The sequence below is a fragment of the Culicoides brevitarsis genome, chromosome 3 (assembly GCF_036172545.1).
Source record: "Culicoides brevitarsis isolate CSIRO-B50_1 chromosome 3, AGI_CSIRO_Cbre_v1, whole genome shotgun sequence".
Taxonomy (NCBI): Eukaryota; Metazoa; Arthropoda; class Insecta; order Diptera; family Ceratopogonidae; genus Culicoides; species Culicoides brevitarsis.
In genome coordinates, this window is record NC_087087.1 from 18,412,428 (window position 1) to 18,439,210 (window position 26,783).

The 26,783-nt window shown below is 31.9% G+C and overlaps 3 protein-coding genes across 3 annotated transcripts; 1 reads left to right on the forward strand and 2 right to left on the reverse strand.

Annotated features, from left to right (window-relative positions):
* Window positions 1–491: 491 nt before the first annotated feature.
* LOC134835114 (ubiquitin conjugation factor E4 A) lies at window positions 492–5,522 on the reverse strand. Its single transcript, XM_063849978.1, has 5 exons — window positions 5,444–5,522; window positions 4,312–5,384; window positions 2,263–3,360; window positions 1,506–1,605; window positions 492–1,439 (listed from the first exon to the last, which is right to left on the reverse strand). Exons 2-5 carry the CDS (start codon window positions 5,310–5,312, stop codon window positions 621–623), a joined length of 3,018 nt encoding a protein of 1,005 aa, XP_063706048.1. The 5' UTR covers window positions 5,313–5,384; window positions 5,444–5,522; the 3' UTR covers window positions 492–620.
* A 1,403-nt stretch (window positions 5,523–6,925) lies between these two features.
* On the forward strand, window positions 6,926–14,000 carry LOC134833208 ((E3-independent) E2 ubiquitin-conjugating enzyme). Its single transcript, XM_063847447.1, has 6 exons — window positions 6,926–7,136; window positions 7,296–7,463; window positions 7,635–8,867; window positions 9,953–11,744; window positions 12,772–13,011; window positions 13,076–14,000. The coding sequence occupies exons 1-6, from the start codon at window positions 7,095–7,097 to the stop codon at window positions 13,423–13,425; spliced, it is 3,825 nt and encodes a 1,274-aa protein (XP_063703517.1). The 5' UTR covers window positions 6,926–7,094; the 3' UTR covers window positions 13,426–14,000.
* Window positions 14,001–16,803: 2,803 nt separating this feature from the next.
* On the reverse strand, window positions 16,804–25,970 carry LOC134833990 (uncharacterized). The gene is made up of 8 exons (XM_063848500.1): window positions 23,613–25,970; window positions 22,746–22,920; window positions 22,314–22,684; window positions 21,513–21,670; window positions 21,266–21,441; window positions 21,132–21,194; window positions 20,185–21,078; window positions 16,804–18,827 (listed from the first exon to the last, which is right to left on the reverse strand). Exons 1-8 carry the CDS (start codon window positions 25,763–25,765, stop codon window positions 17,088–17,090), a joined length of 5,730 nt encoding a protein of 1,909 aa, XP_063704570.1. The 5' UTR covers window positions 25,766–25,970; the 3' UTR covers window positions 16,804–17,087.
* Window positions 25,971–26,783: the final 813 nt, after the last annotated feature.

Below are 26,783 nucleotides of genomic sequence, written 5' to 3' on the forward strand. Positions count from 1 at the left end.
ATTAAGAGTTCATAAAAATTAACTTTTTCATTAAAATCATACAAAAAAAAATTATTAAATTTGCTTTAACTAATTTTAAAGCTAATTAATTAATTAAAATTTAAATTGAAATAATTTTAAATTAATTAATTAATAATTAAATTATTTAAAATTTTAATTTTTTTTTTATTTAATTCAAAAATATTTTAATTGATGCAATTTTTAATAATTTTCAATTTTTTTTTTTTATTTTATTTTATTTCTTCAATTTATTTTATTTTAAATTAATTTTTTTCTATAAAAATTTAGAAATTATTTTTTTTTTTTCAAAAATGTCTATTTTTGGTAAATTTAACTGAGAGTTTTCTTCAAATTTTTCAAAATTTAAAATAAAAAAAATAATTTAATTTAAAAAATCATCGTTTACGGTTCAAAAACGTAAAAAATAGTGAGAAAAAAATTAGAAAAATCTTCTCATGGTACAAAAATGAAAATATTGAATTTATTCGCCTTAGAACAGTTTTATTTATTTTATTTTATTCCGAAATAAAGTTTAAGAAGTAAAAAGTGAAATGCCAAGGTCGCTTATAATCTAAATGACTAAAATTACACAAAACCCAAGAAGTTGTAAAGCTTTTTTTTTAAGAAGCGTTTTCCGCGTTTTGGGCCTTTTTGTAAGCCTCACGTTTCTCGTGAATCCATTCTGTGATTCGTTGTTTCAGTTCGGCATCGGGCTTCACTTGGTCCATCGTCAACGGCGCCCTGTTGAACGGATCATTTTGGTCACTGAGGAAATGACGCGCAATTGTCGTGCGATCTACGGTAATTTTGCTGCTCGGTAAGATGACGGGATCTTGCATGAGGGTCGACATGATGGGATCCAAAAATTCATCTGGCGGATCGACAAGTGCCTCGTCATCGATTTTCTTCTGATTGGCCAATTGTTTGACTTTTTCGGAGAATTCCATGATTTCTGTGATTAAATTTCCGCCACAAATGCGCACGAGAACTTGTTCCGCGAAGGTAAATAATTCGGGCGAGTAGGAACGACCGTCTTCGGAAACGGCAAGACAAAATTCTTTGGATTCTTGCAAGTTGATGTAAATGTGGGAAATTTCACGGACTGTGTGTGCCGGATCAAATTCAAATTCTTTCTTGTCTTTTACTTTGAAGTTGCCTTTTTTAGGTCCAACAAGGTGAAGAAGGAAATAATTGAGCATGGAGGCGATGCGATCGACGATCGTGGAGTGACAGAAAATTCCTTTAATCTCGGATGTCAGAAGTTTTAAGACGTTAATTGTGTCGCGTCCCAAGATATTATCGAATTTTGCGTGCATTCCAAGCTGCTGGAGGTTTTGGATGTTTTGACGACGTTCCGTTTCTGGCAAATTATTCCATTCGCCGTTGTCTTGTGCCTCCTGTAGTGTACGGATTTGTTGTAAATTATTGAGGGACTCATCCTAAAAAGAAAAAAAAAATAAAAATTTATCAAAAATTTTATCGAAAACGGTTTAAAATTCACTCACAAGTAAGAAAATTGCATCATTGATGAGTAAATTGACGAATCTAAGGAAAAGTGGGGGTTCGACAGCATCAATGTTCTTCACAGCTTCTCTCTCTAGACGTCTGAAATAAATTAAAAAAAAAAATAACTTTTTATTATTTTTTTTTAAGAAAATATTTTTAAAAAACTCCTAAATTATTGTCTTTTAAAAAATATTTTTTTCACGCAAAATTCTTGATTTTCACTAAGACTTCTTCATTAAAAAAAATTAATTAATTCAATTTAATTTAAAACATTTCAAGTAAAAAATTTACAAAAAATTTTTTTTTGAATTTTTTCGGAATTTTTACATTTTGTGAAAAAAAAAATTTATACAAAAAAAATATCAAAAATTACCAAAATAAAAAAATGGTAAAAAATATGAATTTTATTTTAAAAAATTAAATAAAAAAAAAAATTTAATTGATTTTCATTAAATTTTATAATTTTTGAAAAATTAAAATTTTGATTCAATTTTTGAAAAAATTTCAAAAAAATCATTTTTAATAGGAAAAAATTGATCTTAAAAAAAAATTTTAAAAATAAATATCTGATAAAATTTTTAAAAAATTATTCATTCATTTTGTAAAAATTAAAAAAAATCTTGTTAAAATACAAATTTCATTTTGATACGAAAGAAAATAGAAAATAGATACTTTTAAAAAGTTTTAAAATCTTTATCCAATTGAATTTTTTAACTTTTGGGAACGAAAAGTTTGTTAAAAATTTCAAAAACTTACTTGAAACAAGCTTTTTGTTCAGGAATCTTCCAAACATAGTCCATGATCACGTACATTGGTCTTCGATAATTGAATTTCTGCTCAAATTGCACACTTTGCCCGGTCATTTCGATGCCCACAAAGACACTCAGTAAATTTTTCACGACTTCCAAGCGATGTGGATGATGCGTAAACAATCCCGCACCAGCACTGAATCCCATCTTACTTTCGTTCGGCAAAAGACTTTCGAGTCCTTCGGCAAGACGTGCCCGAACATGTGGATTCCTTACTCGTTTGGCACTTCCCATGAAAATCAAAATCATCGTAAAAATGGCATCTTGCGCCTCTGTATTGACTTTTACCGAAGTCGCGACTTGCATCTGGTCAAAATGATGCACAAATGTCAAATACCCGACGATATTTTCGAGAATGTATTCCGGAACGGAGTTTAAAATTTTCGGAACGACATCGTCACCGGGCAAATTTTTGCATTCCTCGACAGTTTGGGGCGCAAACCCTTTATCCTTTCGTGCTGGCAAGTACCAATCATCGGGTTTCGTGACAACTTGGGCCAACCAGATCGCCGTTGCTTCGTAGAAGGACATGAGATATTGATCGTTATTCGGTTCGACGATCAAATTGTGAAGGCAGAGAAATTGTTGAGTTTTTGACGAAAGTAAATTCATGATGTTTCCCGCAACGTCGGCGCCTCCTTGCATCGCGGTGTCTTGATATGCGGCCTGGAGTTGATGCAGTTCGCGACTCATGCGGATGAGTTTTTCGATGCAAACGCGGTAGCCCAAGTCGATCGCTTTGTGCGTCATGAAGAAACATTCCGTCACAAAGTTGTATTTGTCGGCGACGATGCGTTCTTCGTTCTCTTCCAACGGCAACAAGCAAGTTTCTTTGACGACATCTTTCATGTGGACACCTTTTTCGACTTTTTCCTCTTCCTTCACGGAGCAATAAGTCGGATCGACAATCATTACTTTCAAGGATGGTTTGAAAAGAGGTTTGCAAAGGCGCAAGAGGACAGCTGCAAGACCGATCATGAAGGAATCGGGAGCTGAGGTGAAGGCACCAATTCCTGCCATCGAGTGTGCATTCCAGATTTGACCACTAAAATTAATAAAAAAAATTTAGGAATTAATATTTCAAAACAGAGTTTTTTTCTTGTCCCATTTAAAAAATTAAAATTAAAAAAAAATGAGATAAAATTAAAAATTTCATCAAAAATTATTTTTTTTTATATTTTTCACTAAAATTTTTGAATAATTTTCCATTAATTTTTTTTTTTACCTAAATTAATAAAATAAATTTATTTTCTTCTTTAAAAAATATTTTTCCTTTTTTTCTAATTTTTGAATAGGAATATTTTGAAATGAACAAGAATTTCTCAATATTTTCGTTCAAAATTAATAAAAAATCGTAAAAAAAAATAAATTAAGCCCAATAAACAATTTTTTAAAAATGTAAATAGAGGTTGTCCACTCCTGTGGACATTTCCCTTGAACGTTCTCCAAAATTAGCAAAATTCTTAAGATTTTTCACCATTTTCGAAATTTTCAACTATTTTTTTTCAACAAAATATGCAATAAATAAATGGTTTAAGGTTTTTCTTATATTTAGATATTCGCGAAATTAGAAATAATTTTGAAAAATTTCTTGATAACAAAAAAGACCGAAAAACCAACAGAAAAGGTATTTTTCGAAAAATTTTTAACTTTTTTTTAAAATTCTTTATATTCAGTTTCACGTAGAACTGTCTCAAAAAATAATAAAAATGAAAAAAAAAATAATTAATTCAAAATTTTAAAATAAAAAATTAAGTTCAGTTGTGAAAAAATTTTTTAGAGAATAAAATTCCATGAAAAAAATTCTAATTTACGTAAAAAAAATTTCAAAATTAAAATTGTTTATAAAAAAATTCAGGAAAAATTTGAAAAAAGGTCATAAACATTTTTGCATGAAAAATTAATTTTTTTCAACAATTTTTTAAGATTTTCGGTTTTTCAAATAAAACAAGAGTCATAAAGCTCAAAAATTAAAGAAAAAAATAAAAATTCTTACCGTTGCATGTTGGCACTCAAGCAATTTCCGATCCATTTCAGCATTTTTTCCTTCGACTGTCCTCCGATCAGCAAAAAACTCTTGAACAACGCATGAATCTGATCCTGCAAAATCGTCAAATAATTCCACAGGGTCGACGAAAGACTTTGGAATGCCGTGATATTAATGCTATACATATTTTCGTAAAACTCGTAGGGCCCGGCATGATTCTTCGGCATAATTGACAACGACAAAAGTTGTCCGAAGAGCGAATCCGAGTAACGAATGCCGTCTGCGTTCTCGGGCGGCGTCGTGAAATCTAAAACGATTTCTCCCAATCGCGGATTAGTTTTATCACTGCTGAATGCCAGCAAAAACGGCATGATCCACAGTTCCATTGATCCAAGTGATGCCAATTTCAGTGCTTTGTGAGCTTCAATCAACGCTGGGAACGTAAAAAGTTTCAACGCGTTCAATCCTTCCTCGGCATCTTCTGCCATGACTTCTTTCGCCACCATCGTCAAAAAAAGCGACTTGTAGTCCGCGTCTTCGTTCATATCTTTGAACAAATCCAACAACTGACTCGAGATAACTTGGTCCTCGTACAACATCGGCTGCTTAATCGCCGTGCTGGCATTCCGTAAAATTAATTCTCGCACTTTTGAGCAATTTTCCTTGTTCACCGAGTCATTTTCGTTCGTGGATCTCTCATTCCGGACGAAGGTCTTGTACAAATACGTGATGACTTTTGTCTCGGCCGCCAACTCGTCAATGTCGTCCTTCGCGATATTCGATGGAATGAGAAAATCAGTCGGGTTTCGCAGCATTATCCGTTCGAAGAGCGCTTGTTCGAGCAGTTCCAAATTTAGCAAGGTTCCGCCGTATGCAGCAACTTCCTCCAAGAAGACGAGTTGCTTGCTTTTCTTCGGCACTTTGTCGATCGTGATGAGGAACACATTTTCCAGCAGATTATTCAGTTTTTCATCCAACAAATTGGATTTTGATGTGGATGACGAGGTCATTTTGAAGTTGGGTCTGTACACGTACCGTACAGAAAAGCGAATTTATTGATTTTACTAGCTAAAAATACGGATCTGAAATGAATTTCGGGTGTTAATGAGGAAAAACAGACTTTGGAAGTGCTTTGACTCACTTTTTTCTATGGAAAATCTAGAAAATGTCACTAAAAATCCCGGAAAATACAAGACGTCGAGTATTTATTTTGAAAAATTGGCAGGGATGTGGAATCGGTGCGGCACAGTGGTTTTCTAGAAGAAATTTTCAGAGGGGGCTCATATGAAGGATCCTCACTTTTTATTTTTCTTTTTGGATTGATTTGGCTTTTTTTATGATAATTTTTAGTTCAAAATAAGAAATTTTGGCAAAAAATGCAAATTCATTAAGTAAAATCTTATCGAAACGGTAAAAGAAAGAACAAATTTCGAATTTCGTTAAATCTTTTTCGATTTTAAAATTTTGTGTTTTTATTAAAAAATTGCATCACCTGTGAACTTTTTTAACCCTTTTTCATTTTTATTCTAATTCAATACATTTTAACTTCTGAAATCCATCTCAAAACTAAAACAGGACATATTGGAGTATGCAATGAATCTTACACGTCATTTTTGAAGAATTTTCTTATTTTTTTTTCGAATTTATTTATTGAATTGGCATAATACAAAAAAAAGAGAATCGCGAAGCATAATTTGAAAATACATCAAAGGACAAATAGTTTTTTTCGAATTTTGAACAAAAATTTCAGAATATATTATTGGTTGGCATAGCTTGTTTTTACATTGTTTACAAAACAAAAGAGAATCAAGAAAACCATTACATCAGACAAATTTTTTTTCGAATTCTGAACAAAAATTTTAAATGTATTCAAAAATATAAACTTTCGTCAAATTTCATACAAATGACCAAAAATAATAATATTAAAAAAATAAAAAAAATAATATTTATTCTCCTAATTTTTAAATGAAGAATCCCTCAAAACTAAAATTTGAAGATTTGAAAAAACTTAAAATTTTATTTGACCAGAAAAATTTCAAAAATTGAAATTATTTTCAATTTAGGGACCTCGAAAATCATATTTGACAAATCATGAAATAATTTTGCTAAATTTTTGGAAGGTTTTCTGACCAAACCTATTTATTTTTGGCTTAAATAATAAGGCGCACAAATTTAATATTTTCATTTTTTGTCTCATGAGAATTTTCATGAAGCAGAGGGGGAATAAAAAAATAAATATTTTTTTTTGTTTGTAATTTTTTAACATTTTTAGACGTTTAACGTTGATTCTTAACATTTATTTAATTTTAAAATATTTTTTTTATAAATAATTAATTTTTACATATCCTCCTGAATTTTTTCGACAAATTCGGAGGGGGCGAAAAAATATGGATATATTAAATTTATTCACCCAATCATAAAAATCTGGTTAGAATTGATTCAAAAAAATTTTTAAATTTTATAAAAAATTCAAATATTTAAGAAAAAAGGGCCCTCATTGTGCCCCTATGAGACACTAAAACCATCCCTGTCCCATATTAAAATCTGCCACTACTAATTCAACTTCCCCTGGCTCGATTTCCGGTACAACGCCCTCAATAACAAAAATTGAAACTACCAAAATTGACGGCTCTATAAATTTCAAATGGAGATGTTTTAGTGCAATTTTGAGCCTTATTTGTGTCGTAAATTAGTAAATGTCCTGTCCAAAAGTGAGATAAAACCACAAGCAACACCGACGTCCATCAGATTACGAGCAAAATTTGCGTCATCATCAACTATTTCGTCGTATTATGACATGGCCACAAACTATGAATCAGGCGTATTTTTATGAAGTAAGAAAATCCAATAATTAAGCGAAGGGCATTCGGTTCACGGATGTCCTTTTTTCAAGTTCAACCAGTTAAAAACGAGCTGTTTTGAGTTTTTAATTGTTCAAAAAATTAATTTTTTATTTTTAAAAATTTTTTTTCTCCAAAACTCCCCGAAAAAAGGATCAAGTATTCAAGTTTACGAAGAAAAATGTAAAATTCGGACTGGTAATCGAGAATTATGAGGCGGTGAATAGCACAGATGAGGAGTTCGAGGACTCGCTGAAGCAGGGAGAGATCCGAGTTGCCTGGTATCCGGAAGGAAAGGAGGAGATTTTGCCAGAATCGAATGTAAGTACTATATCTTGTATGTGTACATCGAGTGCCAAGGAAAAAGTTCATAACCCTATTATATAATGTATGCGAGTGTGGCATTGTACGTATTTGATTGACATGACAGGATAATCGTACGTGTTGCGCCTGCAAATGTTACGAAACTCATTTTTCTCTCGCTTCTTGTAGGTCTTCTTGGCGGATCGCACCTTGATGCCCGGTGACGTGGTGCGTCGCATGACGGTGAAAGGTGACTCGCAACGCGGATACTGTCGCGAAGTCTTCGTGAAAGCCGACGTTCGAATCCTGGGCACGAAATATGTCATAAAAAATGTCCCGTCGGACCGTTTGAAGCCCCTAGAGACGATGCCACGCGACAATGCCGTCTGTCTGGACTCCTGGGTGGGCAGCACGAAGAACATCAACGAAAAATTGACGCTAAAATCGACGTGCGGCTCAATTTTGGAAATTCGCCCGGATATCGAGTACTGCCCGTTGAAGGATGTCGTCACGAAAACGCGTTCCGGACTGTTTGCCGGGCAAGCCTTCTATCCGGGCCAAGTTCTGGTCGGCAATGTAAGCGAATTGGAAAACGCAATTTGGATTCGAACGTCGCCCGAAATGCGAACAAGTCGCAAACACAAAACGGTCGATAGGAAATTCAGCGTGGAATCTGTCGAAATCGAGGGCGTTTGGGTAAATTGGCAGTGCAAGGCGTCATGCGAGGATTCCGTGATTGATGCAAGTAAAAAAGGCGGAACTGGGATCCAACAACCAGCTTGTTATGTCACGGGAGACGACTTGAAACGCATTAAGCGCCTAAACCTCTTTGAGCCGTGCATGTTGCAAATTAACGACAAAAATTTCCTGAAAATCGAGGAAGGTGACGTCATGATCCGGAAATCGCAGTGGAAAAAGGAGCAAAATAACCGATTTCACATCCTAAAAGACCAATTGCAACTCAAACAGCAGGAATTAGCAAAAGCAATAACCAAAGATGTCAAAGTTATTAATGTGGTGGAGCCGCCGACCATCACAGCGAACGATGAAACAGCAGCAGCGACGACGACGACACCCACAATAAATTCAAGTACAACGACACACAAACAACAACACGCCGACACAAACGGATGTGATAAGACGAGATTGTGTCCGAATAGTATTTCGGGAGCGCTCGCGCAGGATCACGACACCAACACCAACCACACCAAGGAGATAGGAAGCAAAGAGACTGGAACGCAACAAGAATGTGCCTACAACAATAAATGTTATCGAAAGTCGCCGACCGAAAGTGACGAATGGAAGACGGAGGAGGACGATGAAACTGCATTCGTGTCGGACAGCAATACTACGGTGTCGTCTTGCTCAAGTAGTGCAACGCCCAAAAGTAGTCCCAAAAAGTCGCCGTTGCTGGTTAATAAGGTAAAAAAATATTTTTTTTCTTTGAATTTAATTTAATTTCTTCAATTTTTTTCATTCAAATTTTTCTTCAAAGTCGAAAATTAATTTGGCAAAAAAAAATATGAAAATTTCATTGAATTTGCGACATTTTTAAATTTTTTTTTATTTTTACCTCAAAAGTCATGAATTTTTTTTTAAATACAAAAACAAAGACAGGAAAAATTTAAAAACTATTTTTTAGTCATAAATACTTTTCAAACAAATTTTTTAAAGTAAATGACAATATCACAGAAAATAATTTAAAATTGAATAATTTTATAAGTAAAAAATTAAATTAAAAAAATTAAATCTTTAAAATTTCTGTATTTCCTTCACAATTTTTTTTTCGGAAATGAAACACGAAATAAAAATAGGTTATGAAATGTCCTTATTTTTAATATCTAATACCGCTAATTTTTTTTTTTTAATTATTTTCAAAGTCAAAAACTCAATTTGACACAGAAAATTAAAAATTTAATGAAAACTGAACTTTATTTTTTTTTTTTAAATATTTTTATTGTTTTTTCAACAAATTTTTTATAAATTTAAATTTTTAAAAAATTTAAAAAATATAGTTTTTGGGACAAAAAGCTCGGAATAAATTTGGAGCGACCTACCGGGATTAAAAAATTATTTTAACTGAATTTTGAGTTTAGTCTTTTTCTTAAATTATAAAAAATATTATTAATATTAATAATAAGTTTTGGCTAAAAAAATTTGAAAAAAGTTAAAAGTTTTATCAAAAAATTTCGTTTATGATTTTTTTTTTTAATAAGTTTTTAAAAATTTTATGTTTTTATATACTTTTTGTATATAAACTTTTTTACTTAAAAACTTTTTATTAAAAAAAATTATAAAAATTTATTTATTTAAATTAAAAATTATATTTTAAAATAAATTTTTACTGAAAATGCTTTGATTTTAATTTTGATTAATTTTGAAAAATTTTGATAAGTAATTAAAAATTTTATAAATTCAATTTTTATCTGAAAAAAGTATTTCAAAACCATATTTTTTTTAAATTTTAAAATAAATTCCTAATTTTCACTTTAAATTTTTATTTTTAGATTCGTCGTTTAAAGAAACGTGACTCGACATCCAGCGCCTCGGAAAAAATCCCCGCAGTCGGCGAAGAAGTCATCACGGAATGTCTTGTCGTGTACAGCTCCGCAACGGTAGTTTGGCAAGACGGAACAATCGAAACGGACATTCACTCCACGGAACTTTGTCCCATTCATCATCTCGACGATCACGAATTTTTCCCGGGAGACTTTGTGCTCCTCGACGACGGCACCAACAACACGTCGTACCGCGATTACGGCGTCATTCAAAAAGTCGATCATCTGGGACGCGTTGCCAAGGTCAAGTGGTTCAGCACGTACTCGTGCATGGAGGAACCGCGACCCACGTACAAAGGCGAGTCCGAAGTGAGTGTCTACAACTTGAAAGATCATCCGGATTTCCAATACAGACCGGGCACGATCGTCATTCGCGTGGCAAATTTCGTGGGCGAAGACAAAAATTGCACCGCTGGTCAGGTGATCGACAACTTTTGCGAGGGTTATGTGCGAGTTTGGTGGGTGGATGACGGGCACATCAGTAATTGCTTTCCGCAAGACCTTTTCGAGGTGGGGCAGTACGATTCGGAGAATAATTTTTGGAGTAACGACGATTCCGACAACGATTCGTGGGAAACGGAAGAGGAAACTAGCGAGTTGGGAGGCATGCCGCCGAAAGAAGTGTCCAAACCGCAACTTGTGGCAAATCTGGAAAGAGCTCGTGTTGCAATGGCCAAACTTGAGGAAATTTTTATCATCAATCCAACGCTGCAAAATCAAAATGTCATGAAAAAATTACTGTTGGTTTACAAAAAATGTCGTTACCTGGACCGATTAATGGGAACTTCGTTCTTTCATGAAGAACATTTTCAAGGATTAGTGGAACGTGTACGCAAAGGAGGTCATCCATCGACTGCAGAACGAGTGCAGGACTTGAAAAATCGTCTTTTTAGCGACGGAACGAGCACATCAGCAGCTGCCAGTGAACTTGCGGTGACTTTTATCAAAAAAATAAAACTTTCGCACACAAAAAGCGAGTCAAACAGCCACGAAGACACAAGTTGCTCAAGCATGGGATCATCTTCAGCCAACAACAAAGGTCTCCTAAATCCCTCCTCCAATACCCAGTCATCGAAACACCTCAACAAATCCACTTCTTCGGAAATTTCGAGTCTCGATGAAACCGATTGTCATCCCTTGACATGTAAAGATGACGATTCCGGGCATTTTTCAAAGACAGAAACGACTCAGGTCACGCAGGCTGATACGGCAATCGAGACAACGGATCCCAATTCGGATTGCGTTTGTGCTCGTCTCTGTGCTCTGATCAAGGCGCAACTCGTAAAAGCTTTGCAGGAGATAAATTCGCGATATTGCCAAACGGACACCTTCAAAGAGATTATCGAAGAATACGAAATTGAGCCAGCGACGGACGAGTTGCACGTTGAGCTGCCGGAAACGCCACAAGACAATCCCACGGAGGAAGAGAAACCACTGAGTGACGATGCCACCACTGCCGCCAATGACGCTGCGATTCCCAATCCCGATGCTGTAGAATACTTCCAAATTGTAGAGACGGCCCCCAGTTCGCACAAGTTCCATTTAACCGTATTCCATCCAACAAACGCACAAAATTTCTTCAAAACTGTCCATAAGGAGCATCATTTGCTACGAACTTCCTTGCCGCCGGGCGTTTGGGTGCGCAGCTTCGAGGATCGTCTGGATTTGATGAGTTTCATGATTGAAGGACCCAAAAAGACGCCGTATGAGGGAGGATTGTTTCTGTTTGACATACAATTGGGTGAGGAAATTTTTTTAATTTAGTCCGCTTTAATTTTTTTAACTATTTTTTTCTAATTTCATCAAATATTTAAAATATTTTCAAAATTTTTGTAGTAAAATTGTACTTTAGCAAAGATTTTCTTACATAAAAATATTTTTCCTAAAATTTTTGGAATGATTTTTCAAAATTTTTACTTAAAATTCTTTGAGATCAATTTTAAATTTCAACAAAAGTGTTGATCAATAATTTTTTGAATTTTGTCATTTTGTTAAAAAATAAATATATTAAAATTTTTTTAAAATTTTGTTTGTGGAAAAAAAATTTGAAATAAATTTGAAGCAGAAATAAATTCTAAAAATCTTCTCTAAAAATTCTAAATTAAAAAACAAAAATTCTAAATTCTTCTCTTATAAAAATTAATTTAAAATAAAATGAACTTAATTTTTTAAATTTTGAATAAAAATTTATTTTTGAAATTTTATTCAAATATAAATTAGGTAATTTATTTTCAAGAGAATTTAGAAGAATTTTCAACACTCAAAATGAAATTATATTTCAAAGCTAAAAAAAATTACGTTATTTTTCTTCACTTTTTCATATGAAATCTATAAGAAAATTTTGAAAAAAAAATTTTTTTCTCGTTAGAATAAAGGAGAAATATTTTTTTAAAAACAATTAAAAATCTTTCTGATTTTTCATATATTTTTTTTAAACTTTAATAAAGAATTTAAAAGCAAAAAAAAAAAAAAAAAAATTAATAAACTTCTAAATTTTTTTTTTATATTTTGCCCCTATTTATTTAAATTCAAAAAATAAGCCAAAATAATTTATCTTCATTTGGAATTAATTAACTTGAAATGTTATAAAATCAATTTTAAATATAAAAATTTAAAATAAAAAGTATTTCAAAACCTAGGTAATTTTATTTTTATTTTTATTAATTTTATTTAAAATATTTTTTTTTTTGAAAAAGCTAAAAAGTTAAATTCGAAGTTCAATTTTATTAAATTAACATTTAAACATTTATCGAAATTTATTTTTGCAGGTCCCGACTATCCAAGAACACCTCCATTGTGTCATTACATCAGTTTTTGCTCAGACCGCTTAAATCCAAATCTCTACGAGGACGGCAAAGTATGTGTGTCACTTTTGGGCACGTGGCAGGGTCGCGGAACCGAAGTTTGGGGTCCCACAAGTACGTTGCTGCAGCTGATTGTGTCAATTCAAGGCCTTATTTTGGTTGATGAACCATATTTCAACGAAGCTGGATACGAAAAGCAAAAAGGTAATTTTTTTTTATCATTCAAAAACTCCCAAAATGTGTCTAAAAAACAAATTTTAATTTTTAGGAAGCCAACAAGGCAGTGAAAATTCGCGCATGTACAATGAAATGGTGATCCTGAAATTGGTGCAATCCATGACAAAGCTAATTATTTCGCCGCCACCCGTTTTCCGCGAACAAATTTTGAAGTATTTCAAGGAAAATGGCAACGCCATGTACCAACGCATCAAAAGTTACATGGAAATGTCAGATACGCCGCTGAGTGACGACGAAAGTTCATCCGTTAAAATTCGCGTAAATGGCATCCAGTTGACGACACCGGAATTTCCCCTCATACCAGCCAGTCGTGGTTTCTGTTTGACGCTCGTCGGCGTGCTCGACAACTTTCACAAGAAACTACAAGCAATCGCGGAATAGCCTCAAGTGACTCGTGCCCACTTACATTGCAAATAATTGTTGTTCCTATTACCCAGTAAAGTACTCTCTAATCACTCTCTCTATCTCTATCGCTCGCATTTTTTGTGTGTTCCGTGTCCTAAACAAACATTTTTTAGCGTTTCGTTTCAAGCATTCAAGCAAAAAAAAAATCGCCTAATTTTGTGAAAAAATTTCTCAAATTACTACAAAAAAATTTGTTAAAGTAGCGTAAAAACTAGAAAGTAATGATGATGTTACTAGATGAATAGAGAAAAAATACAAAAAATAGCTCACTCTAAATCTCACGTACCACAAAAAAAAATAATAAACAAAAATCTTGTAGTCTATACAATTTTTAATGAAACATTTTTTAGTAGGAAAAAAGTTTCTGTAAATTTATAAATAAAAAAAAACACAAGAAAAGAGATTCTCTTCTAGAAAAAAATAAATTTTTAATATTAATTTTGTTACTCACATATCAAAAAAGTTAAGTTTCTCCATTTTTGTATCTCTCCTATTTTTTTCTTAAAAAACGATCTTGGTGCCTTTTTGATGATTATTTCTAGTAAATTTTGATTTTTCGTCTTTTAGAGAGGATCTCGTAAAATGTATTACGACGCGATGCAATTATTAAACTTTTTAAAAAAATATAAGCAAAGAGCTGGTTTCTAAATATTTAAATTTTCTTATAAAAATTGTATTAAAAAAAAGTATTTTTTGCATAAGGCATTTCAGAATTAAGCAAGCATATTTTATGAAAACTTACAAAAAAAATAAAAAAAAAGTTACGATATTTACCTAAAAATGAAGGAAAAATATTTAAGAATTAGATAGTTAGGAGAATTTTTTTGGTCTTTCTTTGTGTTTTTTGTCTTAAATTATTATAATTATTGTTTAAACAAATATTTAATCATAAAGAATTAATTATTAATAAAAGTAACTTACAAAAATTTGGTGTTTCGTTTTTTTTTATTTAAAAGTCGTTGTTCCAAAATGAAATAAGGTTTTGAAACAGTAGGTATTTAATTAAATTTTAAAGAATATGAAATTTTTTGAAAAAATTAAAATTTCTCTAATTTTTAGTTGTATCATCAAAATAAAATAATTTTTTAAATTAAAAATTTTCCTCTCTAAAAAAAATTTTTCATAAAATTACTGAATTTTATTTCAAATTTTTTTGACAGTTATTTTTTATGAAATTTTAATTTTTAGCTTAAAATGATATTAAATCTCAAAAAAAAAAAAAAATTTTTTTAATCCCAAATCCGAAAAAAAATAAAAAATTTCAAATGCACAAAAATCAAATTTTATAATTAAACAATATTTGTCCGTTAATGCGATTGAATTAATTTTTATTTAAAATAAAACTAAAATTAGGGAAAAAAATTTTGATATTTTTATTAATTTTGAAATTTGTTTAAAAATCATCAACAAAATTATTTTTTTTAAGTAAAAATTCTGAACTTTTACTTAAAAAAATAAAATAAATTTTAATCAAAAAAGTCTCGCGCCCTAGAAAAAATATTTTTCGAATTTTCAGGCTCGTATGAGAACTTTGAACAATTTAATTTAATTTTCCAAGATCAACTCCTGAAAAAAGTCCTCCGAGAAGTCCTTCGAAAAGTCCTGCGACAGAATATCTTTTTTCATCACTCTTCTTTTTATATTTACGTTTCGGTTTCTCCGTGGAAGGCTTTTCTTTGGTTTTTCCCTCGTGTTTTCCTTTCGTCTCCGGGTCAGTTGCTGGAGATGTTCCAGGGGTGGTTGCTTCCGTCGGCGTATCTGTAGACTTGGTTTCAGCCTGTACTTCTTGTCTTTTAATTCTAAGATCAGCAGCTGCAGATGTCTCAAAAATTACGCTTGTTAAGACAATGGCAACAAGAAGGAATACGATTTTTTTGTTGAAACTCATCGTGTGCTTTTAGATAGACTAATGATGCACTTGTGACAGTTCTTGAGTTTATATGCAATTTTTCATACTCTACTTTGTTTAAAATATTTGCACGAGTTATTAAAAGAGTTCGTGATTATCATAAATTTATGATATCAAAAATTTGAGACTAGAACGGAATGGTATGCATCATTCCAATTTTAATTTATTTGTAATTTATTACGTATCATCCGAGAACCTCTTTTGTCGAATTATTTTTTTTTTAATTCAAAAAAAAATTCGAATCAAAAGCCGAAAATCCAATGATGCAAAAAAAAGTTAAAAATTTCATCAAAATTGATAAATTTTTGATCTCTTTCCGTATTTTTTTTTTATTTTTTGTGTTGTAAAACAAAATTTTACATCAATTGTAATCTCTAAAAATATTTAAAAAAAAATTATTTTTCAAAAACTTTTGACAGTTTTTTTTACGAAAATTTTTTGTTTAAATTTTTATCTTGAAATACTATGAAATATATTTTAAATTATAAAATCTCAATGTAGATACCATAAAAACCAATTTAAATATTCATTGATTGTTAAAACTTTGTCATTTTGTATGTAAAAGGATTTCAAAACTTTTTTTTTATTTTGCCCGCCCATTTTGAAAAAAAACTTTTGGGGCAAAAACATCGAAAAAAAAAAAATTTTGGAGCGGCCTAAGCTTAAATTTTAAAATATAAGATTTTGGTCACGTGGCTTAAAAAATTTTCTCTGTATGATTTAAAAAAAATTACCGAAAATTATTAAAAAAAAAAAAAAATTTTTTACTAATTGTTTTCCTCCTGATTTTTTTGAGAAACAAAAAAAGGTACTTAATAATTTCATAAAAAATAATTATCAAAAAATTTTGCGAAATAAGTTCAGGAATTTTATAAAAATTATTTTTAGGAAAGAAAATTTCATGTCAAAAAACGATTTTCAAATTTTCAATACAAAATTTACTATAAAATATTTTTTTTTTCTTGAAAAATTATGAAAATTAATTAGTAAGGTGATTTTTGATGAATTTTTTTTTTATTTTGCCTCGTTGGATTTTCGAAATGGAGAAATTATTTTTTAATTTTTTTGAAGCGACCTATTAATTAAGTTGATTTATTAATCGAATCAAAGAAAAGATAAATAATTAAAATATGACACTTAATTAAAATAAAAATCAGTTTTTGAAAAAAATAATTTTTCAAAGGAAAATTTTGCATGAAACAAATAATTTATTTTAAAATTTAAGATGATTTTCAGGAAATTTCTTAAAAATTTAAGGTAGGGTGTTGATCAGCTCCTACAAAGTTCAAAGAGTTCTATGGCAGATATTGGAAAATTTAAGAAAAAAAATGAAATGTGAACTTTTTATTTATTTAGCTCTATTAGAGTATTGTAAGAATTCTCAAAAATGGGACAAAGGACAAGAAAAAAAAATCAAAATTCATTTTAAATATCACTTGGTTATTTTTATTTTTTGCTATAATATTTAGCGTTACGTGTGAGGATTGACATCAAATTATAATATTTTTTTTGTTCGATTATTTTTATTTACAATTTTTTTTTGTAAAATATTTGTTCAAAATATATCAATTAACTGTTACAGAAGCGTAAAATCCATTTCTAGTAGTTTTGCCTTCTAATTGATTATCTTTCCGATTTTTCCTGATATAAGATATCAAAAAAGTTGTCTTCCCTGATTTAGTTTTTTTATATTTTTAAATAAGTATTTTTTTATTTAAGTTTTTTGTGCTTATGTCTGAAAGTTCTCGGCTGCCTCAATAAGTCTTTGGCATACGACGACATTGAATTTTGTCGAAATCATTTTGAAAATTACGTCGGTATTCTCTAGCGTAACATTATCAAAATTCGTGAATAAATTCTTAAACTTTAGAAAAACGTTCTTTTCCAAGGCGGTACTGTTGCTATTATTAAAGTACAAAACGTAGCTAAGCTGTATCAAGTAGTAGTTGAGGTCCTGCAGCAAAAAGTCCTCGAGCAGGGCCAGGTTCATCTGGTGCCGTATAAAATGCCGGAAAATCTCGTAGATAAAGTACTTGAGGTCCTCCTCGTGCAGCGGCAAGATGACGGGATCTTTGGTGAAATATTCAAAGAGTCGGATGCACTTTTGGGCATCCATGCAGTCGGCAATGCAGAGTTTAAAAGCATCGATATAACTAAAATTAAGCATCAGCACGCGCAACTTGTACTCCTTGAAGGCCAGCTGGCGTGCCGAAAAGTCACTGATGACCGCGTGGTCATACAATCCGTGAAAAATGTACAAGCAGTAGTGTATAAAGTCGTTTGTAAAAATATTTTCCATCGAAAATTTGTTCAAATTCGCTGGCGTTGAAACCGTTGATTGTCCTGAGATGCTTCCGTTGATCAAGACGTTGTTCGTGCAATTAATCGGCGTCTCGCAATCCATTTTTGCCTCATTTTGATTTGCATCTACCAAGTTTTGGTTCTCCAGATTTCGAATGAGATCCGGAATTTCGTCCTTGCAAAACTCATTCAGATTCGAGTCGATCGTGGTGTGTCCGGAAACTTGCGAGAAAAGCGGCAACGCGGCAAGGGAACTTTTGATCACGCAATTCGGCTGATATTTTGGCAGCGATTTTAGCGTATAAACGGTGTGATTAGCGGAAAATGCTTCGTCCGTGGGGAATTTCACCACAGTTGGCACTTCGATGCATTGACTTCCATCGGGGATCCGCACCAATCTTTTGGACAATCGCAATCGCACGAGTTTTCCCGCAATTCCACTTTTGTCAAGTGGCGCAATTTCCAAGCCACATTGCCCGTTATTGTTCTGTCCGCATGCCTTAATTGTGCCGTCATGCAAGAGAATGATCGTAAAATCGGCGCCACATGCGACATCCCGCACATTTGAGACATTTTCCAATTTTGTCGGGTACAAAATCTCGTTGCGGGACCCCTCCCGGCCAAGTTGGCGTTCTAAATTTTTGCCCCAAGTGTAGAGCGAACCGTCCGCCGTTACGGCAGTGTAATGATACAATCCCGTGGCAATGTGCAAAATGTCACTCATGATTGGTTCTTCGCACAAAATGAGACTGGGTCGTAGGTGATCCGTGCATTCGTCAATTAAAGCGTCTTTTGGTTCAATAATTTGTTCGGTTTTGGAAATTGGCTCGACGATTTCTTGTGACGGTGGTGCCAAATCGACTTTTATTTCGGGAATTGTTGGCGATTGAGCGTCAGTGTCTTTTATTTCTTTTTCTTGACTTTCTTCGTTTGCCTTTTCCACAAATACGTCGTCGTCTTCGTCGTCATCGGGATCGTCTTCGACAACGACAGTTGTGACGGCTTCCTTTGACTCCATTGGCTCATTGACGACAGTGACACGATCGGTGCGAGAATTTTCTTCGTTTCGTAAATTGGCTCGAGCACGTTTTTTCGCTTGCGTTGAGAGGCGGATGGCTTGTGGTGATGCGCCCCATGTGTAAAGTTGATTTGTTGTTGAAACGACCAACTGTAAAGAAAAGATTTTAATTTAATTAGTGATAATACAGGGCAATTTTATTTTTTTTTACATTTTTTGAACCTAAATGAATAATGATAATTGAAAAATAAATAATTTTTTAAATTTCAAAAATTTAAAAAAAAATTAAGTTTAATTCTAAGTTCAAAAAAAAAATATTTTAAATTAAAAAAAAACAGTCAAAAAATCTGAAAAATATATTTTTTTTTTTTTGATAAAAATCTATATAAAAAACAGAATTATTTGCAATTATTGTCTAAAGATCAAAAATTGATCAATTTTTTTTTAAATTCTGAAAAATATATGAAAAAATAATAATTTTTTTTTTTTGAAGAATATTTTACTTTTTTTTTTACTTTCCGCTTTAAATTTATTTTAATTTTTTTGTCTCAACAATTTGAGGATGGGAAAAGAAAAATATATTTTTTTTTTAACAGTTTTCATATATTTTCAAGTTTTTTTTTTAATTTTTAATCGTTTAAGTTTCATTTTTTTAATTTAAGTTTTTTAATAGTTTAAATTTCAAAATAAATTCAATTAAAATAGTTTAAGATCCATGTTTTGGGGAAAATTTATTCTTAAAATAAAAAAATATATTTAAATAATTTTTTTTGGGAATAAGGCCGCTCCAAATGAAACTTAATAGTTTTGTCCAAAAATTTTGAAAAAAATGGGCGGAAGAAGGTGCCAAACAAAAAAAAATTTGAAATACTTTTTTTCATAAAAAATGTCAAAATAAAATTAAAACAATTTTTGATCATTTAGTAATATTTTTGTTATTTTGAGTTGTTTTTTATTTGTATTTGTATATTTAAAATTGATTTAAGAAAACTTTAGTTAAAATTGGAAAAAATAAATATCATAAAAAATAACTGTAAAAATTATTTTGAAAAATAATTTCAGTAATTTTTATGAAAAATATTTTTTAAGAAGAAAATCAATTCTAAAGTACAATTTTTAATACACAAAATTTGAAAATTAAAAAAAAAATTAAAAATTTTTTGAAATTGTCTTAAAATTAAATGAAAATAGCACAAAGAAAGGTATTTTTTGATAAAATTTTTAACTTTTTTATTTTTTTTTTGCCCCACTCACTTTTGGATTTTAAAATGGGGCACCGGACAAAACTATTCAGTTTCATTTGGAGCGGCCTAATTTTTAAATAAAAATATTCTAAAAATATAGAAAAATTCAAAAAAGGAAGAAAAGTTTAAACTTTTAATCCAAAACTAATTTTTAAAAATTAATTATCATTTTTAATTAGTCCGACTTTAGATTTCAAAGAAATATAGAAAAACAGTGTGAAACATTTTTTTGCTAAGTTTTAAAAAAAACAAATTTTACTTACATTACTGAAATATTTCGTATGAATAATCTTCACTTCCTCTCCAACATCCAATCGAACAGGCACCAAACTCTTCATGAGCGACTTTGACGAAGAGCTGCTCACCGTATCATTATCCTGCGATATTCCCAACTGCCCATAATGGTTCGACCCAAACACATAAAGTGAATTTTCTGTGGATTTTTTGTCATCGCGACACAAAACGAGCGTATGAGCGTGTCCCAAAGCGACTTGCAAGATTTTCTTTCCACGGAAAAATTCCACAACTTTTGGCGTATACTCATTTTCGACATTGCCATTACCAAGTTGTCCATAAACGCCCCATCCCCACATATAAAGCAGATCATCGACAACTGCCGCGTTGTGATATTGCCCGGCATAAACTTGACTAATCACCTGTCCTTCCTCGAAAGTTCGCACCAACATTGGCTGCAAAGCTTGAATTAAAGTCTTGCCGATACCGAGTTGGCCCAAATTGTTCGCTCCCATGGCGTACAATCCGTTATTTGTCATGAAAAGTGTATGACTTTTGCCACAATTTGCTGTCACGACGTCAATTTCCAAGTCGCGGAAGAAATCCAAGCACGTTGGCATGCAAGAAGTGTTTTCGCCATTGTTGTCGTTCGTGATTAAATTACGACTGAGGGCACAACTGACACCGTTACTGCCCCAAATGTACACCGAACCGTTGAGCACGTAAGCTGCATGCGAGAATCCAGTCGACAAAGGCGACGAATTTTGCAAAGTAAGTACACGTTGTTCATCGACGGCACGATAAAGTGGCCGGAACAGGTTGAGAGCGGACAAGAAATTGTCGCTGTAGAGCTTTAAAGCTTGCGTTTGAATCAAAATTATGACGTAAGTCTCGATAAAATATTTGCAAAATTCCATAAATCGCTAAAAAATAATTAAAAATTAATTCTTGAAATTTTTTTTAAATAAAATCTCACCTTTTCATGCTCTTGTTCATTCTTGCAAGCCAACATTTTAGCCATGACCGGTTTATAAACGACCTGAAAAGGGTTCAATTGCTTCTCCAGTCTTTCTAAATTCTTCAAATCTAGTTTTGTGATGTTTTTGCGACCTGAAAAGGGTTCAATTGCTTCTCCAGTCTTTCTAAATTCTTCAAATCTAGTTTTGTGATGTTTTTGCGGATCGCTTCGAAATATTCCATGGCGTAGTCTTGCAAATAAATGATGCTTTCCATGAACATTTCTTCGCTCAAGTTGTACATGTAGAAATTCCATTCTTGTCCAACATCTAAATTGAGATAATTTTAATTAAAAAAAGATGATTTTTCGACTTTTTTTGAGATTTAAAATTTTTCTTACCTAGAACTTGATCTGCAGCGCTAACCAAACACGAAAAAACGTCCAAACACGCTCCTCGCATCATTGCCAACAAAATTGCGGTTGAGTAAAGTCCACTTTGAGAGAGAACGACACACGCAAGGCTCGTATGAAATTTTGAATTTGTCGCAATAAAGTTCCTGAAATGATTTTTTTGGTGAGATTTTGATGTAAAAAAATTAAAAATTCTTAAAAATTATTTTTTTAAACTTTTTGTCTCACAAATTTTTTTCTGAATTAATTTTTCTCGGGCCATTTTTTTTAAATAAATTTTTTGACCATTTTTTTAACGTCAATTTTTTTTTGATATTTTTAATATTTAAAAAGTAAAATTTGAAATATTTTATATTAAAATAAAAATAATAAAAAATAGGAAAAATTAAAAAAAAATCAAAAAACATTTTGAAAATATTAAAAATAATATTAAATATTTCCTTTAAAAAGATTGTTCGAAATTCAAAATAAAAAAAAATAAAATTAAAAAAAAAATCCGGAAGTTTCTATGAGTTTTTTAAAATTGTAATTAAATTTGTTTTGCTAATTTTAATTTTTTTAAAAATTAAGTTCAGAATAATTCTTAAAAAAAATATTTTTTACTTATTTTAAAATTTTTTTTAGAAAATTTTGATAGAAAAATTTTAAATTTTTAAAAGTTTTTAATAAATTTTCTTGAAAGACTATCAAAATGTCAAAAAGGTATAATTTTATGATTTTTTTTTTGTTTTACCAACTTTTTAAGAGACAAAAATTTCAAAATAAGTTTTTAAATTTAAAAATTCTTACCACAACGGAACATAATTTTTATCCTTGACACACCGTTCCGTCAACGACAAAAACAGCAAATTCGACAAGTGAAATTGCGACGAACTCGACATTTGCAAATCTGACGTTATCTCGTCCGTTTCATACGAAAAATCGCTGCAAAGTTTTCCTGTATTTACGGCTTTCAATGCCGCTTTGTTCTTATTTTTGACTAGAGCTTCATACTTTTGATGCCGCAAGTGAGCAGTATCGACGAGATATTTCATATTTGGGTGAATTAAGTACTTGCTGTTGAGCAAAAAGGTATTTTTAATTGCCATTGCACACAAATGCATGAGAGCATTGACTTCGCCGAACATTGCGAGCTTGAGAGCGGTCTTTATCGGGGGAATCTAAAAGAAAAAAATTTAGTGAATTTTTTTCTTATAAAAAATGATAAAAATCGAAACTTACTCTTGCAATATTGTATGTCAAGAGAGCCTTTGTGACTTTTTTCTTGCGAAGTAACACGTCACCAGCAAATTCAATGCAATTCGGCAAGGATAAGTTGAAAATATTGCAGAATTCTTCGCAACTGGTCCATGCAGCTTGATCCACTAGCTTCAGGAAAATTATGTGAGGAGGTTCCCTGTTAGAAAAAAAAAATGTAAAAATTATTACAGGTCGCTTCAGATTTAAAAATAAGGTTCAAAAGTGTTGAAATAAAAAAAAAATCAAAAAGGAATTTCATTAAAAATTCAGGATTATGAATGAAAAAATTAAAAAAAAAATTATTTGAAATTTTTTTTACGATTTTTTTAATTTTAAAATGAAATGCGAATTAAAATAAACGATTGTCGACAATTTAACTTTGGACAAATTGTAAAATGAGATAAAAATTTAATTCTCATAAATTCTCTCCAAATAAAACCAAATAAAAGTAAAAATATATAAAAACTGTTAAAAATTTCATCAATTTTTTTTTGTTTTTTATAATACTTCAAGAAAAAAAAAATATCAATTTTCAATAATTTTTAAATATTTAACTAAAATAAATATAATAAAATAAAAATTAAAATAACTTAACCATTTTAACTATTTTAAAATTACTTTTTTTTATTTTTTATTTATTTTTTTTTATAAAAGTATTACTTTTCATGTAAAAAAACCGTAAAAATTCATTGGATTTAATAATTTTTTTTAGAATTTTTTGAAAATTTTGTGTTGAATTTTGTTAAAAATTTCTCATCTTTGTAAATTTTTACTAAAATTTCTACTTGAAAATTTTTTTTTCCAAAAAATTTAATTTATTTTAATTTTAAAAAAAAAAATTTTACTCACGTCAACTCCAGCGAATAGACATTTTTGTCCGTAATAACGAAACATTGCTCAAAATTAACTGTCGGAAATTTATTCTGCAAAACATTCGCATCACTCGACATGAAATTCGTCGAAAACATCGGTTTCTTCAAGTCATTCTTCATATTAAAATAGTTCGAAATGAGATTTTCCGTCTTTGCACTGCTATTCAACGAGTCTTGCAACGTTTGATCATCCGAATCGTCTTTCACCGTCCTCAACATGTGATGCAGGTTGATAATTTGCTCGTCCTCGAACTTGTAGAGAGCCACTTGGGCGCGATCGTGAAAATCGCAATCGGCCCCAAGCTTCGTCACCGCCATATTGCAACTCACCACGCCGAATCCGTTGTATAAATTAATGCTATTTGAGTCGTCTTCGTCCTCATCATGACTAGAAATTGTTGATATCACATTTTCGATGTCGGCGCTACTTGCGAGACTGGATTTCTTCTCTTGACCCGATTGCTCTGCTGGTGCCTCATTTGTCGGCGTGACTTCTTTATCTTGTTCGACGGCACGTGGCTCGACCAGTGTCTGAATTGTGTAGATCAAGTTTTGGGTGAGGAGCAAATTGCGACAATTTCGCGGGATTTTGTAGAGAAACAAGGGAATTAAGGAGATATCCATGCTGTGAACGGACAAAGTATCCGAATACGAGTGCAATGCGCTAAGTAAATGGCGATCTTGGGTGTGTTGCACGATGAAATACGGTCCCGATGGCGTCGTGAGTATCTCGGGACACGTACTAGGCGTCTCCATGAGCGCCAATGAAGCTGCTTGTTCGCGTGACTTTTCCCGTTCTCGCGATTTTAACCGACTTTCGGCGAGTTTCAACTTCAAAGTGCCAATTTTCTTCGCCCCAATGTCGCGTAAACTCTGTAAACGTGCCTTTGCTGCCGAAATTGACTTGGGCAAGGCACCTCCATCGGGTTTTTGGTCATCAATTGCTGCCAAACTCGCTTCATCGGCACTAATTTGTTCGAATGACTCGTCGCCAGTATCCGCTTGTGGGTCTTTTTTGTCCAAATTAACGACAAACTGCCAATTTTCCGGCGGATTTTCATCATTTCCGGTCTCCATTGATTCCTGTGCGGACGTTCCTGCTCCCGGGGAGGTGACAAAGTTGTCGGGATATGTATATCCGATGGATTTTTGTTCCAACAAGAGCTTCCATTGCTCCGTCATGGAAGTGTTGATCATCAGAGTTACGGTTTCGGAGTTGTTATCGCGACAAATTACGAGTTGCTCGATATTTCCGCGTTCCACGGAGCAAGTTCCGATGAAAGGACAATTAATTGTGAGACGAACGATGCAGATGGTTCCCTCAGAATAGCCGATAATGGCTCGTTGGTCACCGTTGTTCGTCTGCCACCACACACAACATTTTGGATACGGGCAAATACAGGAGCTTTCCAAGCTGGAACTCAAGATTTGACTGTCAATGGGGGTCGATCCCTTGCTGTTCGACTGATTTATCGACAAAGAGTTGTCATTGTTGTTGTTGTTGTTCGATGCAGCGTCGCAACTTTCGCCTCCCGTACTTCCTTGCGATGCTGCCGTTGACGACGGTGGTCCCGTTTCGCAATAAAATTGGTTATAAAGACTATTTGCTGCAATTGCTTCGTTCACTTTGCGTCCACTACTGCCACTCGTGGCTCCCGCAACGCCCGACGGCAACACCGTTCGCGTACTGAACCGCTCAAAATCCAATTCCTGCCCGAAATCAAACTGATTGGGGCACGATTGCGGATTCGGACATTCGTGCGGCGGACTAAAGGGCACGGTAAAGGAGGAAATTTCCGACGCACTAAAGAGCAACTTGAATTTTGCCGATTTATCACATGTGTAAAGGGCAGGCACGACATGAATTGTATTGTCATAGCAAAGTACGAGCAACCATGTTCCGGTGTCGTCGAAGCAAACGTCTTGGATGCGACGTCCCTCGAAAAATTTTATCGTTTTCAGGATAGTTTCGCCTCCCGCGACATACCGTAACAACAACGTGTCATTTTTTAGTACCAAACAGAGCATTTGGTAGTCATTTTTCACGGGAGTCGCTGTCGAATGCTTCACTTCGACATTTTTGACGAGCTTTTGCAGGTAAAATATTCCATTTTCTTTGATGGCGGACATGGTTGGCTACGAAGAAAATTTTCACTACTTTTTTCTCTCGGTCGTTTGCGGGCGTCTAACACATTTTGGCGTGAACGAGTGCGATAATTGGCGGCACGGATGCACGTAATGTAACGAGTGATGCTAAATATCAACAGAAATTCGGGAAAATTGCGATGAAAATCGATTTTTCCACTTTTGCGATTTCACTTGCAATTTTTCTTTTCTTCTTTTCTACCAAAACAGCTGATTTTGTCATTTGTCAAAAGTATTTGGCAAAACATTAGGGTTGCCAGGTTTGCAATTACAGTTTTAAGAATTTTTGATAAAATTATTATTAAAAATTTTGAAATATGTTTTATTTGTGTTTGTTGATTTAATTTAATTATTTAATATTTTTAGAATTTAAGGAAAAAATTAAGTTACGATTTTTTTGAGCTCAAAATTCTTAAAATTTTATTTGGAAAATTAATTTTTTGGGGACTTAAAAAAAATTAAAAAGAGAAAAATATAAATTTTTGAATTGAACACTTTTGTTCATTATTTTAATTTTTTTTTCTTTTATAATTTTTTTTTTTAAACTTAATTTCCAATTTGCTTTCTTTTTAATTTAAAAGAAGTTAGGTTATTCGAAACATTTTCTACTTTTTGATTTTTAATTTTAAAAAATCATATTTATCGATTTTTTTTAAATTGTCGATTTTATATAATTTTTATTATTTAAAAAATTTCAAAAGTAAAAAAAAAAAATCTTGACAAAATTCTTGGAAAATCAAATAAATTAGGCCATTCCAAAATTTTCTCGATGTTTTGACCCAAAAGATTTTTTTTCGACATGGGGTAAAATAAAAAAAAGTTTTAAAATACTTTTTCATACAAAATCACAAAATTTAAACAATTTTTGTTCATTAATGAATATTTTAGTTTTTTTATGGTATATACATTGAGTAAGGATAATTTAAAATTCATCTCAGAAAATTTCAATTTAAAAATTAAAAAAAATTATTTCATAAAAATAAATGCCAAAAAATTTTGAAAA